The sequence below is a fragment of the Anomaloglossus baeobatrachus genome, chromosome 7 (assembly GCF_048569485.1).
Source record: "Anomaloglossus baeobatrachus isolate aAnoBae1 chromosome 7, aAnoBae1.hap1, whole genome shotgun sequence".
NCBI lineage: Eukaryota > Metazoa > Chordata > Amphibia > Anura > Aromobatidae > Anomaloglossus > Anomaloglossus baeobatrachus.
In genome coordinates, this window is record NC_134359.1 from 250,518,467 (window position 1) to 250,543,821 (window position 25,355).

Genomic DNA, 25,355 nt, shown 5'->3' on the forward strand with positions numbered 1-25,355 from the left:
CTCTTCTAAAAAATTAAATATGCAAATTACCTCTTCAGAGAAGAAGATGACTTGAACTCTAGTGCCACATACTGAAAGGAACAATCCTAAAAGTCAGTATCAACTCTTTAATTCAGCCTTGCCATATGACTTAGGATAAAAGCCAAACCAGAATCTCTGCAATCAGTATCAACTCTTTAATTGAGCCTTGCCATATGACTTAGGATAAAAGCCAACCCAGAATCTCTACAATCAGCATCAACTCTTTAATTGAGCCTTGCCATATGACTTAGGATAAAAGCCAAACCAGAATCTCTACAATCAGCCTCAACTCTTTAATTGAGCCTTGCCATATGACTTAGGATAAAAGCCAAACCAGAATCTCTACAATCAGCATCAACTCTTCAACTTGAGCCTTGCCATAAGATTTAGGATAAAAGACAAACCAGAATCTCTATTTGCAGACATGTGTTTCAGGATTTTGCCCTTCCTCAGTGCAAAGCAACATATAGTATTTGGTTGAATGAGAGGCCTCTGACTGGAGTCTAAAGGGAAACATCTCTCCTTATTGCGAGTGACATAAAAAATGGTGGAATGGGGTTGCCTGATTGCAGGCGATATTACATGGCGGCTGCCCATGCCAGAGTCCTGGACCTTTCACATAGCTCTGGGTCCAAACTCTGGGTTTGTTTAGCACAGGAATTATGCCCCTTATCAGTGCCGACCCTGCCGTGGACCTGGCCACTTCTTACCAAACATAAGATTGAAATGTCCTATAGCACTAAACAAACACTAAAGACTGTACACTCTGCACCATTGCGGAATCGCCTGATTCAGTCCAGGGGACCCCTCATGCCATTATTTGATAACCCAGAGTTTTTACCGGGGGCATCATCCAACAATTTTCTGGGTAGTACGAAACAGAGCCCCCTGAGACTGAACCAGGTGGCCCCGAGGGGATCCCTCCTACCACTACTGGAGATTGTGGAAAATCGTAATTTCAAAATGCGGTTCCACTTTGAATATGCCCAACTCAAACATTTCATAGTCTCGCAGGACATTGTCGTGGCTCACCCCTCTCCCATAACGCCTTTTGAAAACCTTTGTACTGGGCCTACCAATACACATCACGCCATATCAAAAATTTACAAGATCATAACTAGCAAGGCAGAGGTATCTCTCCCTCGCTTTTGCGTGGCATGGGAGGTAGAGCTCAATCAGACGTTCCCAGGGAATCAGTGGGAACGCTGTTTCCGTCTGACCCAGAGATCCGTGGTCGCCACCAGGATGCAAGAAACCAGCTATAAAATACTTTCCAGGTGGTACAGGGTCCCAACGTCACTCCATGCCTGGTGTCCCGAAGTACCTGATACCTGTTGGCGTTGTAGAGCACATGGGGGCACCATGTCCCACATCTGGTGGCACTGCCCGAGTTTGGCGGTCTTTTTGAACAAAGTGTTGGCAGCCATACAGGAGGTCACCAGGGTCACAGTTCCTAGCCGCCCAGAGGCAGTCCTCTTGTACATCTTTAACGTTTCGGAAAAGGCCTATAAAAAATCCCTCTTGGGTCACCTCCTTCAAGCAGCCAAGACGGTGGTTCCGCGGCGCTGGAAAGACCCTGCCCCCCCCTAGATGAGTGGGTAATGGAGGTGAACGTGATCCACCGCATGGAAATGGTGATGGCCCAGTCGCATGGACAGACGGTAGAGACGGCCACTAAATGGTTTCAATAGGATTCATTCCTTTCGGGCAAAAAATTTCTTGAACTAATTTAATCTCCGGAAGCTAGGCACCTTGGCTGTATCCCTTTCAGACAATATACATCATCCCTATGACAAGTTTTGGTACAACGGACAATGCATTAGACCCGGCCGACACTTTCTACTCTTTATCTTCCTTCCTCCTTTCCGGACTCATCCTTTCCTTTCTACTCATGGTGACTGCCCTTTTCTTAATCTCTCCTTTTTTGTTTTATTGTTTTCTGAGATTTAAAATGACTACCCAAGCATTATATTAATCATCTATATTTTGTTATGAAGTTTGCGAATGCGTTGTGTCACTTAGACTTTTGATTCGCGTCATTAGTTACAGCAGGGATCTATGTTTTCTCAATGTATGCTTTTAGAACTCAATAAAACTTTCAATTGGAAAAAAAAAAATAAAAAATGGTGGAATGGGGTTTTGGGTTTTTTTTTACAAAATTTCAGTGCATTTGGAATTTTTTCATCCATTTTAAGTAGATTTTATGGAAAAATGAATGGTATCATTCATAACTCAAAACAAGGTTGATGGACAGATATGGTCCTGCATCACCTACGAATTCAAGAACAGAAGACCAGTGAGGACAGCGGACTTACACGCAGATAATGCTTCACAAAGGAGGAGAATCTGTAATACTTATATATTAGTAAGGGTCACAAAATCAAGCCCCCCACACATTTGTTAAAATGATGATAAAGTAGTCAACCCCTTTAAGGGATACTACTAACTCCATGCTATCATTGGCTAAACCCATAGAATTAAGAACCACATATAAGTAAGAACATCTTCTCTAACAGTGTAAAGGATACGCGACGTGGCTCTGAGTCTCGGTGACATCTTTGCTGTGCCCGGCCTAGGAGATGGGATCTTCTTGGACATCTCTGGAAGCTTCAGGTCGCGAGCTGTCGGTGAGTAATTATTGGCTATGGAGTTACTGGGATTACGGTGATACCTTTGTTCTTTGAAAGGAGCAGCCAGGGTCCATGACTTGTTTTGCATTAGTGGAGGGTAGATACTGTGCATAAGAACAAGCTAAAAAATACAATAATAGAATAAGATGGATATAGGCATTTTATTTATCATTACAGAACAAAGAAGTAATCAAAAATGTGAATTGAGGGGTGTAACATTACTACTTTTAGATATATATCTGACATGACTTTGGGAAAAAATGAATATTGTCTGGCCCTATATGCATTCAAAGCTGTCACGAGTGACTAGGGGACACTGGGGGACCTATGTTGCCCCTAAGACTGGGACCCCTGCGCTCACCCTCACCCCGGAGGTACCCTTAATGGTGGGGAGGTCTGGGTCCCCGACCTGGCCCTGTCTCCTGTCGGGCTCTGACCTAATACCCCAGCACCCCCAACCCAGGGTTGGGCAGGGGCACAAAGTAATACACCTCTCACAAGACAAAGACAAGGGGGTAAAAGTGAAACTCATTCACACCGCAAATATCCACAGAGGGGAGATAAAAAGACACTGGAGAGGATAAACCAAAGGAGAAGGAGAACGTTACACCAGGGAACTTTCATATAGCACACACAACAAATCACTGGTTACCAAACGGAGGATCGCCACTGCAAGCAGAAACTATCTTTGATGGTCTCCTACTACACTCCCCAGCCTTAAATAGGAGACCAGCTGTGGAAGGTTATCAGCAACCCACTGCTCCAAAAAGGATTAACTCCTCCATGGCTGGGAGCAGTGAAACAACTCAGCCGATGCCCAGCTGAGCACTTAAGAGAGATCAGGTTGCCTGTTGGACTCTGCATTGTCAACAGAGTCAGACATCAAAGATGTCGGACTCTGCATTGTGAACAGAGTCTGACGCCGTAGAAGTAACCCACGTGTGTGGATTTGACAGCTCATGACAAAACCTACAGATAATTGCCAATAAACTCTTGTACATTTTTCACATTTAGGTTACAAGTTTTAACAGCCAAGTACTCCTTACACCAGTGGATGAAAGGAATTTATCAAAGATATCAAATTCATGTTCATGAGGATGATACTTGCTGCTGGTGGGGAGGAAACTATTTTCCAGAGGGTAAAGAATATGGTAGTTGTATCCACCTAAACTACACTGAACCTTCCTTTGTGGAATTTTAGGACAACCAAATCTAAACTACAATTGCCATCAATGACACATTAGGGTACTTTCACAGTTGCGTTAATTTCCTTCTGGCGCAATCCGCCCTTTTGGAAAACAGCGGAATCCGTTAACGCTGCCGGGCGGAAGGAACGCATGATGTAACGTTTTTTGAGAGGCGGAATTCTTGATTTTTCACTGCGCATGCTCATCTTTTTTTTTTTTTAATCACAGAAACTTTATTTTGTCTCTCGGTGGCCGAACGTTCAGCTGAGCACCTGGCAGCCGGCTTTTGAAAGCGACCAGCTGAGCGCCCGGCAGCCGGCTTTTGAGAGCGATCAGCTGAGCGCCCGGCAGCCGGCTTTTGAGAGCGATCAGCTGAGCGCCCGGCAGCCGGCTTTTGAGAGCGATTAGCTGAGCGCCCGGCCGCCGGGTGATCAGCTGATCGTTCACAATAGTCTGCTGCCGGTAAAACTGTAAAGAAGAAAAAAAAATAAATAAAAAAAAGCTTTCCGATTGTTTTTTGCGATCTGTTGCATCCGTTGTGCCATTATATGCAACGAATCCGTTGCATCCGTCACACAACGCAATGCAACGGATGCCGTTCAACGCAAGTGTGAAACTAGCCTAACTGAACACTTGTTCCCCACCATACTACTATCTCCATCAGGGGCTTCCATTTGAAGTCCAAAATAAAAGGATTCAGGTGGAAATCCCTGAGGAAGACCACAAAATGGGGTTGAAACATAGTGTGAAGCCAGCCTGAACGTTCATTTACAAAGTACGATATCCTGATGAAGAGGCAAGTGGGCCTTGAAACGTGTAGATTAATAAACAATAGAGTATTCTGAAGATTTTTTTTGAGTCACTCCATTCAGGATTATCAAGAACGAGCATTCCTACTGTTGCACAATAATCATGCAGTCTAAAAAGGTTGCCTATCTCCAGGCAATGCTTGCTCGTTGGGTGAAATGATCTTTTCTGCTGCACAAAAGATTATCATTCTTGGTAAGACTTGTGGTGCCGACAACAATGACAGCCTATGTGCACAAAGTGATCTATTCCAGATAATTCAGTATGCTTCTGAAGCTAGGTCAGCCTATACAAACAGGCTAGAAAACGTCCTCCGACTGCCAAGCATTTTGCCATTAAGTGGTTGTGTAACCATGTGCATTGCCAAGTGTCAACAGACCCCTATGTGATACTGTGTGTGCCTGGCGCCCTCAAGATAGGATCTAAGTGGCTAGATCAAAGCAAGTGGCTGGGTCAAGCATTGATTAATCTTTAGCATGCACTTTTCTATTTTTGCAGGAGCTGTCGACCTAGACAACATTTTTTTCCAAAAGAATATGAAATAACCTCATACAAATAGCATGCAGATATGCACATACATACAGTACTCAGACATGAGCACATACAATATGCAGAAATTAAAACATACATATGCAGACATGCACGCATATGTCGCGCCCCGGGGAAGCCAAGCTGCTCGGATCTGGCGGTCCGTGGCTCGAGTGGCTCCCAGACCCGGGGGCACCATCGAACAGTTTTTAAATAAAAAATAAAAATAAAAATATAGTCCAACTACGCCACTTGCAGTTTGCGGCCAGGGATAGTAGGGCCACCGCTGCGGGTTCCCGATGGGTATGATGGATGGGGCAGCGTGGATGGTGGAGCCCTCCACGAGCAGGGCTTTTCCCCAGGGGTAGGTGAATGGTTAATGTGGAGGCACACTGCAATAAATCAGTCCAGACAGGGGTGCAGGTTGGTTGTGTTTACTTACTGGGTTTGCACCCTGGAGACGTGATGGATCTCAGGTGCACCCGAGTCCTCTATAGCTGTGCCAGCGAACCTGGTGCCACTCTCCCACCGATGCACTCTGGTGTATGTCGGTCCTCCCTGGCGTGGAGCTGCTGGAGGTCAGTCTGTATCTGGGTTCTGCCACAGGCAGCTTGGACTATTTAAGGGAATATGTCCCGGTCCCCCCTTTGCTGCTAATGCCTCGGACGTTAGTGGTGGCAGATGAGTCCTGGAAACCCGGCAGAGTTAATAGATGGCTTGAAGTCTGTTCTGGGATCTGCACCCCGTGCGTGCAAAGTACTTGGAGCCCTGGATGCCCACTCCACAGGATCCCTCTGTCCTTGGAGCTTGCTCTCTCGCTCTCCAGCTACTTTCTACTTCGAGTGGCTGATCTTTCTACTCAGGTCTTTGCGGGGTCTTTGCTACTTTCACTGTGTCTCAAGATTCTGTGGTCTGTCTTGACACCTGTGCTTTTACTACTGCTCAGTTCTCTCTCCTCTCCTCTCCTTTCTCTCGATGTCTACCCAGGCCACTCACTCCTCCCCCAGGTCTGGTCCCTCCCTTCCCAGTTGACTGCCTGTTAGCTCACAGTGCCCAGCCCTGTCACCTGGCTCTTAAGGGGGTCTCCCAACCTGGTTGTGAGTGTAAATGTCCTGGTGTGCTAGTGTGTGTGTGATGACTGGCACAGTCATGTTGGACCCGAGCTATTGCTTTGTTATTACCTTATTTTACAGCACCTGGTTACTGCAGGGGCGCCACACATACAGTATGCAAATGTATGAGTACACACACAGACATGCACACAAATGCAGACCTGAATGCACAGGGTACACATACATACACACACGGTATGCAGACATGCACATACATAAACATATACATAGATATGTACACATACATATTTGAAAACATAAAGACATAAAATACCGTATTTTTCGCTTTATAAGACGCACTTTTCCTTCCAAAAATTTGAGAGGAAAATGAGGGGTGCGTCTTATAAAGCGAATATAGCGTTACCTGGGGGTCCTGTCTGTGCGGTGATCAGGCGGCCGGGTGCCTGTGTGCAAGCGGCCGGGTACCTGTGCTTGCGTGCGGTGGCAGCCGGGTACCCGTGTCTGCGTGCGGGCGGCAGTCGGGTGCTGTGTGCGGGCGGCGGTCGGGTGCTGTGTGCGGGCGGCGGCCGGGTGCTGTGTGCTGGCGGCGGCCGGGTGCTGTGTGCTGGCGGCGGCCTGGTGCTGTGTACTGGCGGCGGCCGGGTGCTGTTTGCGGGCGGCGGCCGGGTGCTGTGTGCGGGCGGCGGCCGGGTGCTGTGTGCGGGCGGCGGCTGGGTGCTGTGTGCGGGCGGCGGCCGGGTGCTGTGTGCTGGAGGCGGCCGGGTGCTGTGTGTGTGCGGCGGCCGGGTGCAGTGTGCTGGCGGCGGCTGGGTGCTGTGTGCTGGCGGCGGCCGGGTGCTGGCGGCGGCCAGGTGCTGTGTGCGGGCGGCGGCCGGGTGCTGTGTGCGGGCGGCGGGCTGGGTGCGGACGGCGGCTGGGTGCGGCCGGGTGCTGTGTGCGGGCGGCGGCCGGGTGCTGTGTGCGGGCGGCGGCCGGGTGCCTGTGCGGGCCGCAAATGGCTGCCGCCCGCACGCAAGCACAGGTACCTGGCCGCTTGCACGCAGGGTGGGCGGACAGCCTGCTGGCTGCCACTCTGTGCGTGCGGGCCGGGCGGTTGTGCAGCAAGTTACCCAGTTTGTTCGCGGTCCCAGTTTCAAATGATGGCAGCGGGCGCGTGCGCAGATGGAGCTCTTGAATGAGAGCTCCATCTGCGCAGTCGCCATTATTTGAACCCGGACCACGGACACTGGGACACTCGCTGCACCGGCCTGCTGCATGACTCACCCTCCGACACTGCTGCCGCCACCACCACGGGCCCTGCGGCTCCAGCCACCACGGGTCCCCCGGCTCCTGCCACCCCGGTTGCCACCTGCCACCACGGACCCCGCTGCCACTGACCCGCCATGCCTGCCAGCCAGCACAACCTCTGCCTCCTGTGACTCCGCTTCACCACCACTGCTGCCCCCCTCCGGTAAGAGAACACCGGATTATAAGACGGACCCCATTTTTCTTTTTTTTACCTTTTTTTTATGTCTAAATTTGGGGTGCGTCTTATAATCCAGTGCGTCTTATAAAGCGAAAAATACGGTATATACACAGTCATATACACTGACACATAGAAATAGACATGATACATGCACACACATTATAGGTATTGCAGGGCGCGCTGCTTGATGGCCGTGACGGCCATCATCAAGCAGCGCGTCCTGCACAGTCACATGCCAGCAGACATGGCGGCGGACAGTGCACTGTGTGGCCTTGTCTCCTAGCAGTGACACGGCCGGGCTGGCACTGCACCTTTGGCTGCCAATCAGGGGTTTAGCTGGGGTTATACACAGATCAGCATCCACAGCAGAGAAAGCAGGGATTTTATGAATACTGCACCAAGCAATCCAGTAAGTGACACATCCTTGGAATCGGGGTCTCAGCCCCAACACTATGCTGCTTTCAGATTCCATAGCAAAAACCTGCTGATAAATTCCCTTTAATACAATCTATTTTTTCCCGTCAGTCGTCCATCACTATCAGGATCCCATAACAATAATAAAAGGGTTTTTATATTTTTTTATGAATATTTTTTTTTACTGTACCGATGAGATTGTATTATATTCCCATAATGACAAATTGTATAGATTAATGCAATTCAAGAAAGTGTGGCAAGAAGATGTACAATGTTATGCTGTCGTCTCTGCGCTATCCTGCTTTTCCCCTGCTGAGGGGATGCCGACATACTCACCGCCGCAGCTGGACTGTGCCCTCCCCTGCCTCACCGTGGTTGTCCATGTGCTCTCCTCCTGCCTTCTTTACCTGGTGTCTATTCACGCCACACAGGTCCTTAGGGCGTGTGCTTTCTCTGCTCTTAAAAGGCCAGCGCACCATTTCCCTCTCAGCCTATGCCTGAGAGGCACTAGGTACCTAAGTCATCCTCCCACTAGGGGAGGTGCCTGAGCAACGTGTTCAGTTAGTTTAGTGTCTAGCTTGCTGTTAGGTCATGTTTATCTTGTACCTGCAACCCGTACCTGTGCCAACAACCATTTCCTGTGCCTGCCTTCCCATACCTGTCAGTATCTGCAGTGACATCCATACCTGCCTTCAGCCTATGGTTGAGAGGCCCTAGATACTAAGGCATCCTCCATCTAGGGGAGGTGTCTGAGCAATGTGCTCACTTAGTTTAGTGTCTTGCTTGCTAGCTTGTTGTTAGGTCCCATACCTATTACCCATACCTGTTCTCACTATCTTTTCTTGTGCCTGCCTTCCTATACCTGTCAGTATCTGCCATGCCATCCATACCTGCCTTCATCTGTAGTCCTGTTGTTAACAGCCCTCCCATCTATGCCTGCCTGCACTAGAGTTTGTAACAGTCCGTACCTGAGTCCATCCTTGCCCTGGGGGTCAGCTTCCAGACACTGCCCTGGGAGTTAAAAAATGTATGTCTGGAACACCAATGGTGTGAACAAGGTGCAAGACTCAAAAACATAACTATACAATAACGTAAAGAGTTGCACACAAGTCACCATGTATATGGGAATAATGAAAAGCAAAACTGCTATAGGAATACTAGACTGAAAATACTAGACTGTGTTTTGAGTCTTGCACCATGTTCGCACCATTGGTGTTCCAGACATACATTCTTTAACTAGTATGCACTTTTTGTCTGAGAACCCTGCCCCACCCATAGCCATTTGTTTCACTTCACATATATAGCTTGGTCCCTTGCTTCCCATACAGAGCAAGTTTTTTAACTGCAGGTGAGGTTACATATAGGTTAGGGACCCCAGAAATAGAGATTACCTTGGCGTTGGTTTGGAGCTCTTCTGCATTGATCAATACAATGTCTAAACATCTCTTATATTCCTATTATTCATAGCAGTTATGCAAATTCCATTTTCATGTTTTTCACTTTTTCAGATAGTCCATTGTATTTTTCAGTCTAGTATTTCCGTAGCAGTCCTGCTTTTCATTATTCCCCTACACATTGTGACTGCCCTGGGAATGGCACCTGGCGTCTACCAGCAGCCAAGCCCATCTTCACCACCTGGGGCTCTGGAGTATACCTGATAGGTATATGTACCGCCCCGGGGCTCGGCCGGCTGCTGAGCGCTCGGGTCCGTGCTCGTTGGTGGGTGGCTCGAGCTCCTCCCGGACCCGGGGGTCACGTCGCTCGGAAAGGGAGTTGGCGCTATGTGTAGGGATTTCGGTGGGGAAGGTTCATGACCGGGGCCGTGGAGTTTAAAGGTGTAAGTTCGTGATGCCATTCACGGGTTGTGGTGAATGTGGACACCACCGCTGCCGTTAACTAGGCTCCCGGGGACAGTGTTATGCAGCCTGGTGTTGACCCCTCCGTGGGCAGGGGGTGATAGTCCCAGGGTCCAGTGGTTGTGAGGTGCGGGCAAGATGGTGTGGTGCGGTGCGCGGCCCGAGGGCACTGTTGTACTCACTATGACAGATACCCCGGAGGCTCTGGTAAACCAAAGGCTCTGGTTCCCGCCTTTCTCCTGCACCTCTTTGTAGAACTTGACTGCCTATGCATCAGCGACGGTAGTCCGCTCCCCGGCTTGATGTGTGTCGGGGAACCCGTTTGCCCGCAGGCGCTGGCCCGTGGGATCTCTCTGCCTGTGCGGTGGCTTTCTATCCCCCTCGGTGGGCTGTTGCCATCTTTCGGGTCTTGGGATGGGAAAGGACCTAAGGTCCAGACCTCAATCAGTGAATTCGACGTGGTCCAGTGGCTTCTGGACCTCGTTCTGGGTCTGAGTACCGCCCTGGTGCTCCGGTTTCCGGTTGGCTCCCCGGTTCGGTTCCGGTGGGCCACTACCCTGTCCCTTACGGTTCCACCAGCCGTCTTCCCGGTTCCTGCAGGTGGCAACCACTGTCTGCCTCCTAGCCAGAGTTGATTGGGCTCCAACCCAGACACCTGGTGTTAGACTGTGGCAGACCTGGACACAGGTCTGCAGTTGAACTCCACTCCACTTCACTGTCAAAACTAATCTACTCTGTTTTCCCTGCCTCAGGGCCTGTGAACTCCTCGGTGGGCGTGGCCAACCGCCTGGCTCTGCCCCCTGGTGTGAACATCAAACCCTGAGGGAGGTGACTAGGGTTTGTAGGTTGGCTGCTGTCACCTTATTAGGGGCTGGTGTTTGTGCAGGGGGTCTACCTGTGACTACCTGGCTAGTCCAGGGCGTCACATATACCCACATCAGGCTAAGCTTGGGTCCCTCCCTTGTGGTCCAATGGGTCCATTTCCCTTGCCGCCTCATCACTACCGCGGATAACATACGGCATTTACCTCTATATAGGTACTGCATTGCAGGCAAAAAGGAGATTGTGGAATTGGCCAAAGTGTTGCGGAAATAGCATAAAGGAAAGACAAGCGGGTCCTTGCTGTTTGATGGCCCACAGCCCCTATGTTTGGCTGATATGTGAATGTCCCAAAGGTTTGATCTGAACAGATGACATTTGTCCATTTTGTGAATGTGCCATCAATGATCTTTTCTATAATACGTCCTCATCAGACTGTACTTTCCTTTCATGTGTGAGTTGACTAAGTTATCTATGTGTGTTGTGAATGGCGTGTGATTATTTTACATTTATGAGGGCAGCACATGGCACCTTAACCATCTTCCTATGATCCTTCTATCGGGCATCAAAACATAAGCGGAGAATATTGATCAAAGTATTACATTCTGGAGTCAAAGCGACACGCTTTGTGGTCTAAGAAGTGACAGATCTGTACAAAATACAATACGGTTTACTTTTCCCTTTGATTAAACGTCCTGCAGTCTTCTCATTATCCCCCAGAGACCAATTTGGAGAAAATTCGCATTCAACCCCCCCATACTATAGATCACCCCGCTGCACTACTGTACATGGTAAAGATAAGCATTTACCAGCCAACAAGGCATTCCCTGTTTTATTAATAGTAGTAATAAGAACGAGCCTGGGACTAAAAGAGCAGCGAAGACAGTGCGAAAATCCCCACTTTAAAGAAACTTTCGGAAAAAATATTCTGTTATATCAAAGAAATAGATGTTCTGTGGAAACGAAGAGCCCGGATCATTAGTTCATCATTCTCGCATGCGTCAGAGGGGAAAACCTTAAGGGCGAGCGGAAATATGCAAAATATGGTAAAAGTTACAAAATCCCCATCAGACCGGCATAGCGGGCTTACTGATCGCTTCTCAGTCCACTCATTCTGCATACAGAAATAGACAGTGCATCAGCATATAGAAGGTAGACGGTACAACATTTTTCATTAAACAAAATGCAAAAATAATTTTGAATTTAGCGTAAATTACATGCACTTAAGTATAAAAAATAATTGACCCCAAACGCAGCAACCCTTTTAATGCTGCTCCGACTATAAGGGGTAGTTGCCAATGTATGTAAAGCGCTGTGGAATTATTAGCACTATATAAATGAATGAATGAATAAATATTATTATTATTCTCATTTACAAGATCTTATCCCAATACATAGTAGGTGTAATAATAATAATATTAGCAAATACCTCCACGTAGAAATGTAGTATAGTTCTCCTGATTAGCTATGTATTTACCTCATGTGCAGGGCATTGCAGCTAAGGTATCCATGGTTACGATCACAAGTAACTAACTCCCTATATGAGTGGTCATAAACATTAGTAATGGGAGTCTACTAGACACCCGCTCATTACTAATACCGGGGCTTGATGCCAGCTGTTAATTCACAGATGGCATTAAACACATATATTACCCTGTTTGGCACCTCACCAGGGCAACAGGAAGAGCCGAGTACAGAGCCAGAATTGGGGCATATACGGTAATATAATAGATGTGTCACTTCTGGGGTGGCTGCAAGCTGCTAATTTTAGGCTGGGAAGGCCAAATAACCATGGCCCTTCTTACTCTAATAATACCAGGCCCCAGTTGTCTACTGTCCCTTAGCTGGTTTTGAAAAAATGGGGGGATCCCAAGCAATTTTTTTAAAATTATTGTTTCATATAAATTTAAAAAATCAGTATGGGATCCCCTCTATTTTTCATAACCAGTCAAGGTATTTCTAACAGCTGAGGGTTGCAGCCTGCAGCTGCTGCTGTACCTATGCTAGTTATGAAAATTAGGGGGGGCCCCATGTCATTTTTTTTTCTTAAATTGTTTATTAATTCTGATAAATAGCTGTACAAACTATCTCTCTATCTATCTATCTATCTATCTATCTATCTCTATCTCTCTATCCATCTCTCTATCCATCTATCTCTCTATCTATCTATCTCTCTATCTATCTATCCCTCTATCTATCTATCCCTCTATCTATCTATCTATCTATCTATCTATCCCTCTATATATCTATCCCTCTATATATCTATCTATCTCTCTATCCCTCTATCTCTCTATCTATCTATCCCTCTATCTATCTATTATCTATCCCTCTATCTATCCCTCTATCTATCTATCTATCTATCCCTCTATCTATCTCTCTATCTATCCATCTATCAATTTTCTGGCTTTGCACATCTTTTACACATAACAAAAACATTAATTTCAGCATCATTGTTTTTTTCTGGTATCGACCACATGGATGTCATACGGATGACACACAGGTGCCCAAAACGGGCAGTACAACACGTGTGAAGGAGGCCTAAGACAAAGATCATTAGGGACCCGTAACTAGTATGTCTCTAATGTGCTGATTTTCCCATTTTCTTGAAGAAATTTACCGTAAAGAAAAGATAAATATTCCCCTTCCTCCAATACAAGTAAACGGAGATCAATGAATCGCAATTATCTTCTCACGGGTATATAATTGTTGCATGATTTAGTAAGGCAGTTCGATTTGTGAAGAGTAATTTAGAATCCACTATATTGTCACGCTCCCCGGGTCCCGACGTCGTTCCTCACTCACCGCTCGGGTCCCCGGGTCCCCTGCCTCCAGCCACACGTCCTCCTCGGCACCGCTCCCTGCTCTGGCCTCTGGCACCCGGGCGTTGCGCATGTGCATTTGGGCGCGCGCGCGGTCACTGACCTCCTCTTAAAGGCCCTGCACTCCCTAACAGGATATTGCATCAGTCAGGGTCAGGTATATTAGGAGCTTCCTGCCTGGAGGGCGTCGTCTGTTCTAGGAGTTCTTTTATCTAGGAGTCCAGGTCCCGCTTGCTGTGTCTTGCATTTACACTGTGTCTTCCACAGAACCACTTCTACCAAGTTAACCTGGTCCTGTCCGCAACCTGCCCAAGAGGTTCTGCGGGGACTGTCCTGCCAAGCTATCCTGGCCTAGGCCACAACCTGTCCGAGTGGTCCTACGGGGACTGTCAGCTGAGACTCCACTATCTTCTCCAGCCTGAACCCGCTTCCTACCCTCGACTTCACCCGGTGACCCCTGCCTCCTTCTGGTTGGACTCTGCTCACGTCTGCCGACTCAACCTGGCACCAGTACCTGGGCACCGTGATCTAACCTGGTACCAGTACCCGGACACCGTCATCCTACCTGGCACCATTACCTGGGCACCGGCATCTTACCTGGCACCAGGAACTCTGTGTCCTCAAGGACTTCCTCATTCCTGCTTCTAGAAGGACTCTTCCCTTGCCCCGCCTTCTGCTCCGGCAACCGCGTCCCTGGTATCTCTGGTAGGCTTGCAGGACTATCCCAGCCTAGGGGTAGCTCTAGCTGCTTCGCCGGAGGTGACAGGGGCACGGCCCAGAGGATCCACCACCCGGGCGTAACATATATCCTTTATTTTTTTCTATTTTTTCACACCCCAGAAATATTTTTTTTTTATTCTTGGGGTAAAAATTCTAAAACCCTAAGGCTATGTGCGCATTTTGCGTCGAGGTAGTTGCAGTTCAAAAAGCATCCTCTGGCAGAAAGGACAATGCTTTTGACTTTAAAAATGCATGTAAAATGCAAAGAAAGTAGCCTATGCGCACCTTGCGGTTTTCATGAGTTTTTAGTGCTTTTCCGGTGCTTTTAGAAACGCTGCAGTTTTGTATAAAATTGAATGGATGGGAAACGCTGCCAAAATTGCAAAAACAATTGACATGCTGCTTCTTTAAACGCTGAGTTTTTTGCCCAAATTTATGCAAATTAAACGCAGCGTTTTGAACAGCAAAGTGCGCACAAGAAAGCTCAAGAAAGCATTTTGGCATGAAAACACTGCACCTGAAAAAGCAGTGGAAAAGCAGGTAAAAAAGCAAAGTGCGCACATAGCCTAAAAAACAAATTCTGTATAAAACATCTGGAAAAAAAATAAAAAAGTAAAGAAGCAAAAATAAAATCCTCTCAGATCAAAGTATGGGGAAAACACTATAATTTTCACATATATATATCTATATATATAATTGCCTTATTCTGTCTGTCTGTCTGTCTGTCTGTCTGTCTTGCTCAAAAATTGTGTCCTTACGGTGACAACCGTCTGATTGGCCGCTGGCTCGGCCTGCCCCCCCCCTCCACGGATTGGTCGCTCGCCTCGGCCTGGCCCCGCCCCCCCGCACGGATTGGCCGCTCAACCCGGCCCTCCGCACGCATCGCCAGACATAACCTTGCGCTGCCGGGATCGTGACGGAGCCGGTGAACGCTGGTAACCATTATACACATCGGGTAACTAAGGTCCCTTAGTTACCCGATCTGTATCATAGTTACCAGCGTTCACCGGCTCCCGGTACACATGTGCAGGGAGCCGGCATTATACTCCTCTCCCCCCAGGACTACTCCTCCTATTATAGTCCTCCTGTTATACTCCTCTCTGAGTATAATAGGAGAACTATTATAGCATGGGGGATGGAGCACGATGGGGAGTGTACAGCATGGGTAATGGAGCACGATGGGGTGCGCAGCATGGGGGATGTAGCACGATGGGGGGTGGGCAGCATGGGGGATGTAGCACGATGGGAAGTGCGCAGCATGGGGGATGTAGCACGATGGGGAGTGCGCAGCATGGGGGATGGAGCACGATGGGGAGTGTGCAGCATGGGGGATGGAGCACGATGGGGGGTGCACAGCATGGGGGATGGAGCATGATGGGGAGTGCGCAGCATGGGGGATGGAGCACGATGGGGAGTGCGCAGCATGGGGGATGGAGCACGATGGGGGGGTGCGCAGCATGGGGGATGGAGAACGATGGGGGGGTGCGCAGCATGGGGGATGGAGCACGATGGGGCGTGCGCAGCATGGGGGATGGAGCAGGATGGGGGGTGTGCAGCATGGGGGATGGAGCACGATGGGGAGTGCGCAGCATGGAGGATGGAGCACGATGGGGAGTGCACAGCATGGAGGATGGAGCACGATGTGGAGTGCGCAGCATGGGGGATGGAGCACGATGGGGAGTGCGCAGCATGGGGGATGGAGCACGATGGGGGTGCGCAGCATGGGGGATGTAGCACGATGGAGGGTGCGCAGCATGGGGGATGTAGCACGATGGGGAGTGCGCAACATGGGGGATGGAGCACGATGGGGGGTGTGCAGCATGGGGGATGGAGCACGATGGGGGGTGCGCAGCATGGGGGATGGAGCACGATGGGGAGTGTGCAGCATGGGGGATGGAGCACGATGCGGGGTGCGCAGCATGGGGGATGGAGCACGATGGTGGGTGCGCAGCATGGGGGATGGAGCACGATAGGGAGTGCGCAGCATGGGGGATGGAGCACGATGGGGAGTGCGTAGCATGGGGGATGGAGCACGATGGGGGGTGCGCAGCATGGGGGATGGAGCACGATGGGGCGTGCGCAGCATGGGGGATGGAGCACGATGGGAGGTGGGCAGCATGGGGTATGGAGCACGATGGGGGGTGCGCAGCATGGGGGATGGAGCACGATGGGGGTGAGCAGCATAGGGGATGGAGCACGATGGGGGGTGCGCAGCATGGGGGATGGAGCACGATGGGGAGTGCGCAGCATGGGGATGGAGCACATTGGTGTGCGCAGCATGGGGGATGGAGCATGATGGGGGGTGCGCAGCATGGGGGATGGAGCACGATGGGGATTGCGCAGCATGGGGGATGGAGCACGATGGGGAGTGCGCAGCATGGTGGATGGAGCACGATGGGGAGTGCGCAGCATGGGGGATGGAGCACGATGGGTGGTGCGCAGCATGGGGGATGGAGCATGATGGGGGGTGCGCAGCATGGGGGATGGAGTACGATGGGGGGTGCACACCTCCCCCCAAAACACACACACACACTGCCACACACGAACTGCACAACACACCACACACACACTGGGAAGCACAAACACTGCCCTACACAGACACCCAACACACAAACAGCGCGGCACACACAAATATACGCACATGTCGCACAACACACACATTGCACAAAACATACCTCCCACCAAAACACACACACACACCCACACAAACCGTGCAACACACACACACAGCGCTCCACAAACAATGCAACACACACAACGCAACACACAAACAACACCGCTCTCACCCCCCGCCACACCCAGACAACACCCAGAACATGTACAGCCCCTACACAAACACTTGGTAACTACACACAACAACATCTACAGTTAGGTCCAGAAATATTTAGACAGTGACACAAGTTTTGTTATTTTAGCTGTTTACAAAAACATGTTCAGAAATACGATTATATATATAATATGGGCTGAAAGTGCACACTCCCAGCTGCAATATGAGAGTTTTCACATCCAAATCGGAGAAAGGGTTTAGGAATCATAGCTCTGTAATGCATAGCCTCCTCTTTTTAAAGGGACCAAAAGTAATTGGACAAGGGACTCTAAGGCGGGCTTTGCACACTACGACATCGCAGGCCGATGCTGCGATGCCGAGTGCGATAGTGCCCGCCCCCGTCGCAGCAGCGATATGTGGTGATAGCTGGCGTAGCGAAAGTTATCGCTACGCCAGCTTCACACACACACTCACCTGCCGTGCGACGTCCCTGTGGCCGGCGACCCGCCTCCTTGTTAAGGGGGCGGGTCGTGCGGCGTCACTGCGACGTCACACGGTAGGCGGCCAATCAGAGCGGAGGGGCGGAGATGAGCAGGATGTAAACATCCTGCCCACCTCCTTCCTTCCGCATATCCTACGGAAGCCGCAGTGAGGCCGGTAGGAGATGTTCCTCGCTCCTGCGACTTCACACACAGCGATGTGTGCTGCCGCAGGAGCGAGGAACAACATCGGACCATTGCGTCAGCATAATTATGGATTACGCCGACGCTGTACCGATGATACGATTACGACGCTTTTGCGCTCGTTAATCGTATCATCCAGGCTTTACACACTGCGATGTCGCATGCGATGCCGGAAGTGCGTCATTTTCAATTTGACCCCACCGACATCGCACCTGCGATGTCGCAGTGTGCAAAGTGCCCCTAAGGGCGGCTTTGCACACTACGACATCGCAGGTGCGATGTCGGTGGGGTCAAATCGAAAGTGACGCACATCCGGCGTCACTTGCGATGTCGTAGTGTGTAAATCCTAGATAATACGATGAACGAGCGCAAAAGCGTCGTTATCGTATCATCGCTGCAGCCTCCGACATTTCCATAATGCCGGTGCAGCGACAGGTGCGATGTTGTTCCTCGCTCCTGCGGCAGCACACATCGCTGTGTATGAAGCCGCAGGAGCGAGGAACTTCACCTTACCTGCCGCTGGCTGCAATGAGAAGGACGGAGGTGGGCGGGATGTTTACATCCTGCTCATCTCCACCCCTCCGCTTCAATTGGCCGCCTGCCGTGTGACGTCGCTGTGACGCCGCACGACCCGCCCCCTTAGGAAGGAGGCGGGTCGCCGGCCAGAGGGACGTCGCACGGCAGGTATGTGCGTGTGAAACTGCCGTAGCGATAATAATCGCTACGGCAGCTTTCACTAGATATTGCACGTGCGACGGGGGCGGGACTATCGCTGCAGCATCGGTAACACATTGTTACCGATGTCGCAGCGTGCAAAGCCCGCCTAAGGGCTGCAATTAACTCTGAAGGCGTCTCCCTCGTTAACCTGTAATCAATGAGGTAGTTAAAAGGTCTGGGGTTGATTACAGGTGTGGTTTTGCATTTGGAAGCTGTTGCTGTGACCAGACAACATGCGGTCTAAGGAACTATCAATTGAGGTAAAGCAGAACATCCTGAGGCTGAAAAAAAAGAAAAAATCCATCAGAGAGATAGCAGACATGCTTGGAGTAGCAAAATCAACAGTCGGGTACATTCTGAGAAAAAAGGAATTGACTGGTTAGCTTGGGAACTCAAAAAGGCCGGGCGTCCACGGATGACAACAGTGGTGGATGATCGCCGCATACTTTCTTTGGTGAAGAAGAACCCGTTCACAACATCAACTGAAGTCCAGAACACTCTCAGTGAAGTAGCTGTATCTGTCTCTAAGTCAACAGTAAAGAGAAGACTCCATGAAAGTAAATACAAAGGGTTCACATCTAGATGCAAACCATTCATCAATTCCAAAAATAGACAGGCCAGAGTTAAATTTGCTGCAAAACACCTCATGAAGCCAGCTCAGTTCTGGAAAAGTATTCTATGGACAGATGAGACAAAGATCAACCTGTACCAGAATGATGGGAAGACAAAAGTTTGGAGAAGAAAGGGAACGGCACATGATCCAAGGCACACCACATCCTCTGTAAAACATGGTGGAGGCAACGTGATGGCATGGGCATGCATGGCTTTCAATGGCACTGGGTCACTTGTGTTTATTGATGACATAACAGCAGACAAGAGTAGCCGGATGAATTCTGAAGTGTACCGGGATATACTTTCAGCCAAGATTCAGCCAAATGCCGCAAAGTTGATCGGACGGCGCTTCATAGTACAGATGGACAATGACCCCAAGCATACAGCCAAAGCTACCCAGGAGTTCATGAGTGCAAAAAAGTGGAACATTCTGCAATGGCCAAGTCAATCACCAGATCTTAACCCAATTGAGCATGCATTTCACTTGCTCAAATCCAGACTTAAGACGGAAAGACCCACAAACAAGCAAGAGCTGAAGGCTGCGGCTGTAAAGGCCTGGCAAAGCATTAAGAAGGAGGAAACCCAGCGTTTGGTGATGTCCATGGGTTCCAGACGTAAGGCAGTGATTGCCTCCAAAGGATTCGCAACAAAATATTGAAATTAACATTTTTTTTTTTGGGTTTGGTTTATTTGTCCAATTACTTTTGACCTCCTAAAATGTGGAGTGTTTGTAAAGAAATGTGTACAATTCCTACAATTTCTATCAGATATTTTTGTTCAAACCTTCAAATTAAACGTTACAATCTGCACTTGAATTCTGTTGTAGAGATTTCATTTCAAATCCAATGTGGTGGCATGCAGAGCCCAACTCGCGAAAATTGTGTCACTGTCCAAATATTTCTGGACCTAACTGTATATATATATATATATATATATATAAAATAAATACATATATAAATATAAATAAATATTTATATACATATATAAATATGTATGTGTGTATATATATATATACGGTATATATATATATATATATATATACTAGAAGGTGGCCCGATTCTACGCATCGGGTATTCTAGAATTTACGTATTGTGTAGTTAATGTATGATTTTTGTTTTATATATATATATATATATATATATATATATAGATAGATATATATATATATATATATATATATATATATTTATATAGATGTTGTTGTGTGTAGTTACCAAGTGTTTGTGTAGGGCGCTGTACATGTTCTGGGTGTTGTCTGGGTGTGGCGGGGGTGAGAGCGGTGTTGTTTGTGTGTTGCGTTGTTTGTAGAGCGCTGTGTGTCTGTAGCATTGTGTGTGTGTGTTGCGCGGTTTGTGTGGGTGTGGGGTGCGTGTGTGTGTTTTGGGGGGAGGTATGTTTTGTGCAATGTGTGTGTTGCGCGGTATGTGCGTATATTTGTGTATGCTGCGGTGTTTGTGTGTTGGGTGTTGCGTGTGTGCGGCGTTGTCTGTGTTTGTGGGTGTCTGTGCAGGGCGGTGTTTGTGGTTCCCAGTGTGTGTGTGTGGTGTGTTGTGCGGTGCGCGTGTGGCGGTGTGTGTGTGTGTTTTGGGGGGAGGTGTGCACCCCCATCGTGCTCCATCCCCCATGCTGCGCACTCCCCATAGTGCTCCATCCCCCATGCTGCGCACTCCCCATCGTGCTTCATCCCCCATGCTGCGCACTCCCCATCGTGCTCCATCCCCCATGCTGCGCACTCCCCATTGTGCTCCATCCCCCATGCTGCGCACCCCCATCGTGCTCCATCCCCCATGCTGCGCACCCCAATCGTGCTCCATCCCCATGCTGCGCACTCCCCATCGTGCTCCATCCCCCATGCTGCGCACTCCCCATCGTGCTCCATCCCCCATGCTGCGCACCCCCTATCGTGCTCCATCCCCTATGCTGCTCACCCCCCATCGTGCTCCATCCCCCATGCTGCGCACCCCCCATCGTGCTCCATCCCCTATGCTGCTCACCCCCCATTGTGCTCCATCCCCCATGCTGCGCACCCCCCATCGTGCTCCATCTTCCATGCTGCGCACCCCCCATCGTGCTCCATACCCCATGCTGCGCACCCCCCATCGTGCTCCATCCCCCATGCTGCGCACCCCCCATTGTGCTCCATCCCCCATGCTGCCCACCCCCCATCGTGCTCCATCCCCCATGCTGCGCACTCCCCATTGTGCTCCATCCCCCATGCTGCGCACTCCCCATCGTGCTCCATCCCCCATGCTGCGCACCCCCCATCGTGCTCCATCCCCCATGCTGCGCACCCCCCATCGTGCTCCATCCCCCATGCTGCGCATGTGTATAATGGTTACCAGCGATCACCGGCTCCGTCACTATCAGAGCATCGCAAGGTTATGTCTGGCGCTGCTGGGATCGTGACGGAGCCGGTGTACGCTGGTAACTATGATACACATCAGGTAACCAAGGGTTCTTAGTTACCCGATGTGTATAATGGTTACCAGCGTTCACCGGCTCCGTCACAATCCCAGCATCGCAAGGTTATGTCTGGCGATGCGTGCGGAGGGCCGGGGCGAGCGGTCAATCCATGCGGAGGGCGGGGCCAGGCCGAGGCGAGTAACCAATCCGTGGGGGGGCGGGGCCAGGCCGAGCCCAGCGGCGACCAATCCGTGGGGGGGCGGGGCCAGGCCGAGCCCAGCGGCCGATCAGACGGTTGTCACTGTAATGACACTCACCGTGACACAATTTTGGAGCAAGACAGACAGACAGACAGACAGACAGAATAAGGCAATTATATATATAGATATATATAAACTAAAGACCTACGCATATTATGTATCGACACAACCATAGTAACCTGAAGAATCCATTTGATGTGTTATTTAGAAACAAAGAAAAATTAAACTAAAAGTTCTTTGTATTTTTCCTATTTTTGCACAGCAAACAAATGTAAAAAACAGAGTCAAAAACATTTAGCTTTTAGCGCCACTTACCGAGACTCATTCCATTTTCATTTTTTGGGATCTGGGGCTGTGTGAGGCCTTATTTTTTGCACCCTGAGCTGATGTTTTAACTGATACCATTTTTAGGTAGAGGTGATGTGTTTTTGATCGCCTTTTTTTTGCATTTTATTGTAATGTAAATTCTGGCATTTTGATTTTTTTTTCCATTACACTTTTTACTGATTGAATTAATTTAGTTACATATTGATAGATTGGACATTCCTGAATGCAACGCTTACAAATATGTGTTTGGTTTTTTTATTGTTTTATTTTCAATGGGGCAAAAGAGAGGTAATTTGAACTTGTGGTGTTTTTTTCATATATTTTAAAACTTTTTTCTCCCTTTTAATTGTATTTGCTAGTCCCCTTAGCAGTCTTGAACCTGCGATCACCCAAAATAGCAGTGTATCAGCTTCAGCACCGCTCTGTGCAGCAGAAATCCTCTCCTATGAATGCCGGCTATAAGTTGACATTCACAGGAAGATTGGTATGATAAACACAGAGATCATCAGCTGATCCCTGGCTGTTATGACCACCTATTGGCACCCCGAGATTATAGTTCAATTATTGATTCAACAAGGTCCTGTTTAAAAGGAACTGTTGCATTTTAACCCCTTCACCCGCCAGGCGATTTTTTTGGTTTTCCATTTTTTTTCTTTGCTCCCCTTCTTCTGAGAGCCGTAACTTTTTATTTTTCCGACAATCTTGCCATATAAGGGCTTATTTTATTGCGGGACGAGTTGTACTTTTAAATTAAACCATACGTTTTACCATATAGTGTACTGGAAAATGGCAAAACAATTTCCAGGTGTAGAAAAATTGCAAAAAAGAGGGATTGCAGGATAGTTTTTGAGATATTTTATTCAGTGTTCACTATATGGTAAAACTGATCTGTCGTTCTGATGCCTCAGGTTGGTACGAGTTCGTAGACACCAAACATGTATAGGTTTACTGTTATCTAAGAGGTTAAGAAAAATTCAAACGTCTGTCCAAAAAAAGTGGCGGACTTTTTGAGCCATTTTCCGAAAACCACAGCGTTCTCATTTTTTAAGATTTATGACTAAGCGAAGTCTTATTTTTTGCCACTCGACCTGACGTTTTTAACGGTACCATTTTTGCGCAGATGCTACATTTTGATCTTGTTATTGCATTTTGCGCAAAATTTGCAGCAACCAAAAAACGTAATTTTGGCGTTTGGAATTGTTTTGCCGATACGCCGTTTACTAATCAGATTAATTGATTTTATATTTTGATAGATCAGGCATTTCTGAATGCGGTGATACCAAATGTGTGCATATTTTTTTGTTTTTTTAACCCTTTAATTTTCAATGGGGCGAATGGGGGGTGATTTGAACTTTTAGCTTTTTTATTTTTTTTTTAATTTTTTAAAGCTTTTTTTTAACTTCTCTTTTTATTTTACTAGTCACCCTAGGGGGCTATAAAGGCCCTGCCACACACAGAGATAAATCTTTGGCAGATCTGTGGTTGCAGTGAAATCATGGACATATTGTTCCATTTGTACACAGCCACAAACCTGGCACTGATTGTCCACAATTTCCCTGCAACCACAGATCTACCACAGATCTACCACAGATCTACCACAGATCTACCACAGATCTACCACAGATCTACCACAGATCTACCACAGATCTACCACAGATTTATCTCTGTGTGTGACAGGGCCTTAAGAATCAGCAGTCTGATCGCTTGTGCCTTTCTGTAGATCACAGTAGCATTGCTTTGATCTGCACAAAAGCAGCTCTCCTCTCGCACATGGCGCACTGCCGACTGTACGAGGAGCTGACTCATGGTAGCTACAGGAGTCATCACATGACCCTGTGCTACCATGGCAGCCATCGGATCCACGTGATCACGTCACATGACGTTTGATGGAGCCGGGCGAGTGGGAGCTTACCGCGGCTGCGATGTACACCACGCTGTCACATTTTGACAGCATGGTACAAGGGGTTAACAGGCACGAGTGGAGAGCGGATCCACTCGTGCTTGTTAGCTGCATGTCAGCTGTTCAAATCAGCTGACATGAGCGGCAACCAGTATACCAACATGAGCCATGACGTAACCAGTACATCCAATGTCGTTAAGAGGTTAATGATAGGTACTCTTTAACCCCTTAATGACCAGGTGATTTTCCAATTTTGGGCTTCCATTTTTTTCCTCTGGAAAATGCTGGAGAGGAGACACGGGGTTAATGCCACACTGCTGCTGAAATAATACACTGTTGCCTTAATCAATTCTTCTTTATTTTACAAGCCTACGCGCTTCAGAGGTCAAAAGCCTCCTTCATCAGGACAAAAGGAAAAATCTTGCGTTTTAGATGCCAAAAGCCTCCTTCACCGGGTCAAAGGAAAAATCACACGTTTCAGATGCCAAAAGCCTCCTTCATCAGGACTAAGAAAAAATCAACGCGTTTCAGAGGTCAAAAAACTCCATCAGGACAAAGGAAAAATCATGTGTTTCAGATGCCAAAAGCCTCCTTCATCAGGACAAAGGAAAAATCTCGCATTTTAGAGGTTAAAAGCCTCCTTCATCAGGACTAAGAAAAAATCAACGCGTTTCCGAGGTAAAAAAAACTCCATCAGGACAAAGGAAAAATCATGCGTTTCAGAGGTCAAAAGCCTCCTTCATCAGGACAAAGGAAAAATCTTGCATTTTTTTTCCTTCATCCTGATGAATGAGGCTTTTGACCTCTGAAACACATAGACCTGTAAAATAAAGAAGAATTGATTAAACTCAACAGTCTATTACTTCGGCAGCAGCGCGACATTAACCCCGTCTCTCCTCTCCAGCATTGAAGTTTCACCCTCGCGGGCCTGCGGCAGCCATCGTTGTCTCAGGTTTGCATAGGAGTTGTGACTTACACAACCTCTATAGGTGAGGGTCATTTCTTGTATATCTCCCCTTAATATCTGGTAAGACCCTATTATGCTGTGCGTTTTCCTCAGCTTTTTATTTTTTCTTAATAATACTTAAATAAATATCAATAGTTAATTTTTTCAAATGGCAAAATGCAAAGTGAATAAACAAAAGAGAATTCTAAATTAAATCAAAATTAGGAATACTTGTATTTAGTCTTTGAAGGAAATTGAAAGGGTCGGAGTATAGCTCAAATTGCTAATATTTGAGGAGGATGCTGGAATCTGTCATGTGTTAGGAAGGAGTAAAAAGGGTTTTGCATTTTAAAAAAGTGGACACTAAACGATTAAAGTAATGTAAAATAACGTTAGACTGT

At 48.2% G+C, this 25,355-nt stretch overlaps 1 protein-coding gene across 1 annotated transcript in view; it reads right to left on the bottom strand.

Annotated features, from left to right (window-relative positions):
- Window positions 1–25,355, bottom strand: part of DNAH3 (dynein axonemal heavy chain 3) — a 594,186-nt gene that overhangs the window by 555,714 nt on the left and 13,117 nt on the right. The window contains exon 3 of the mRNA XM_075319752.1: window positions 2,550–2,772. Coding sequence (XP_075175867.1) covers window positions 2,550–2,772 — 223 coding nt within the window. The remainder of the gene's footprint in view (window positions 1–2,549; window positions 2,773–25,355) is intronic.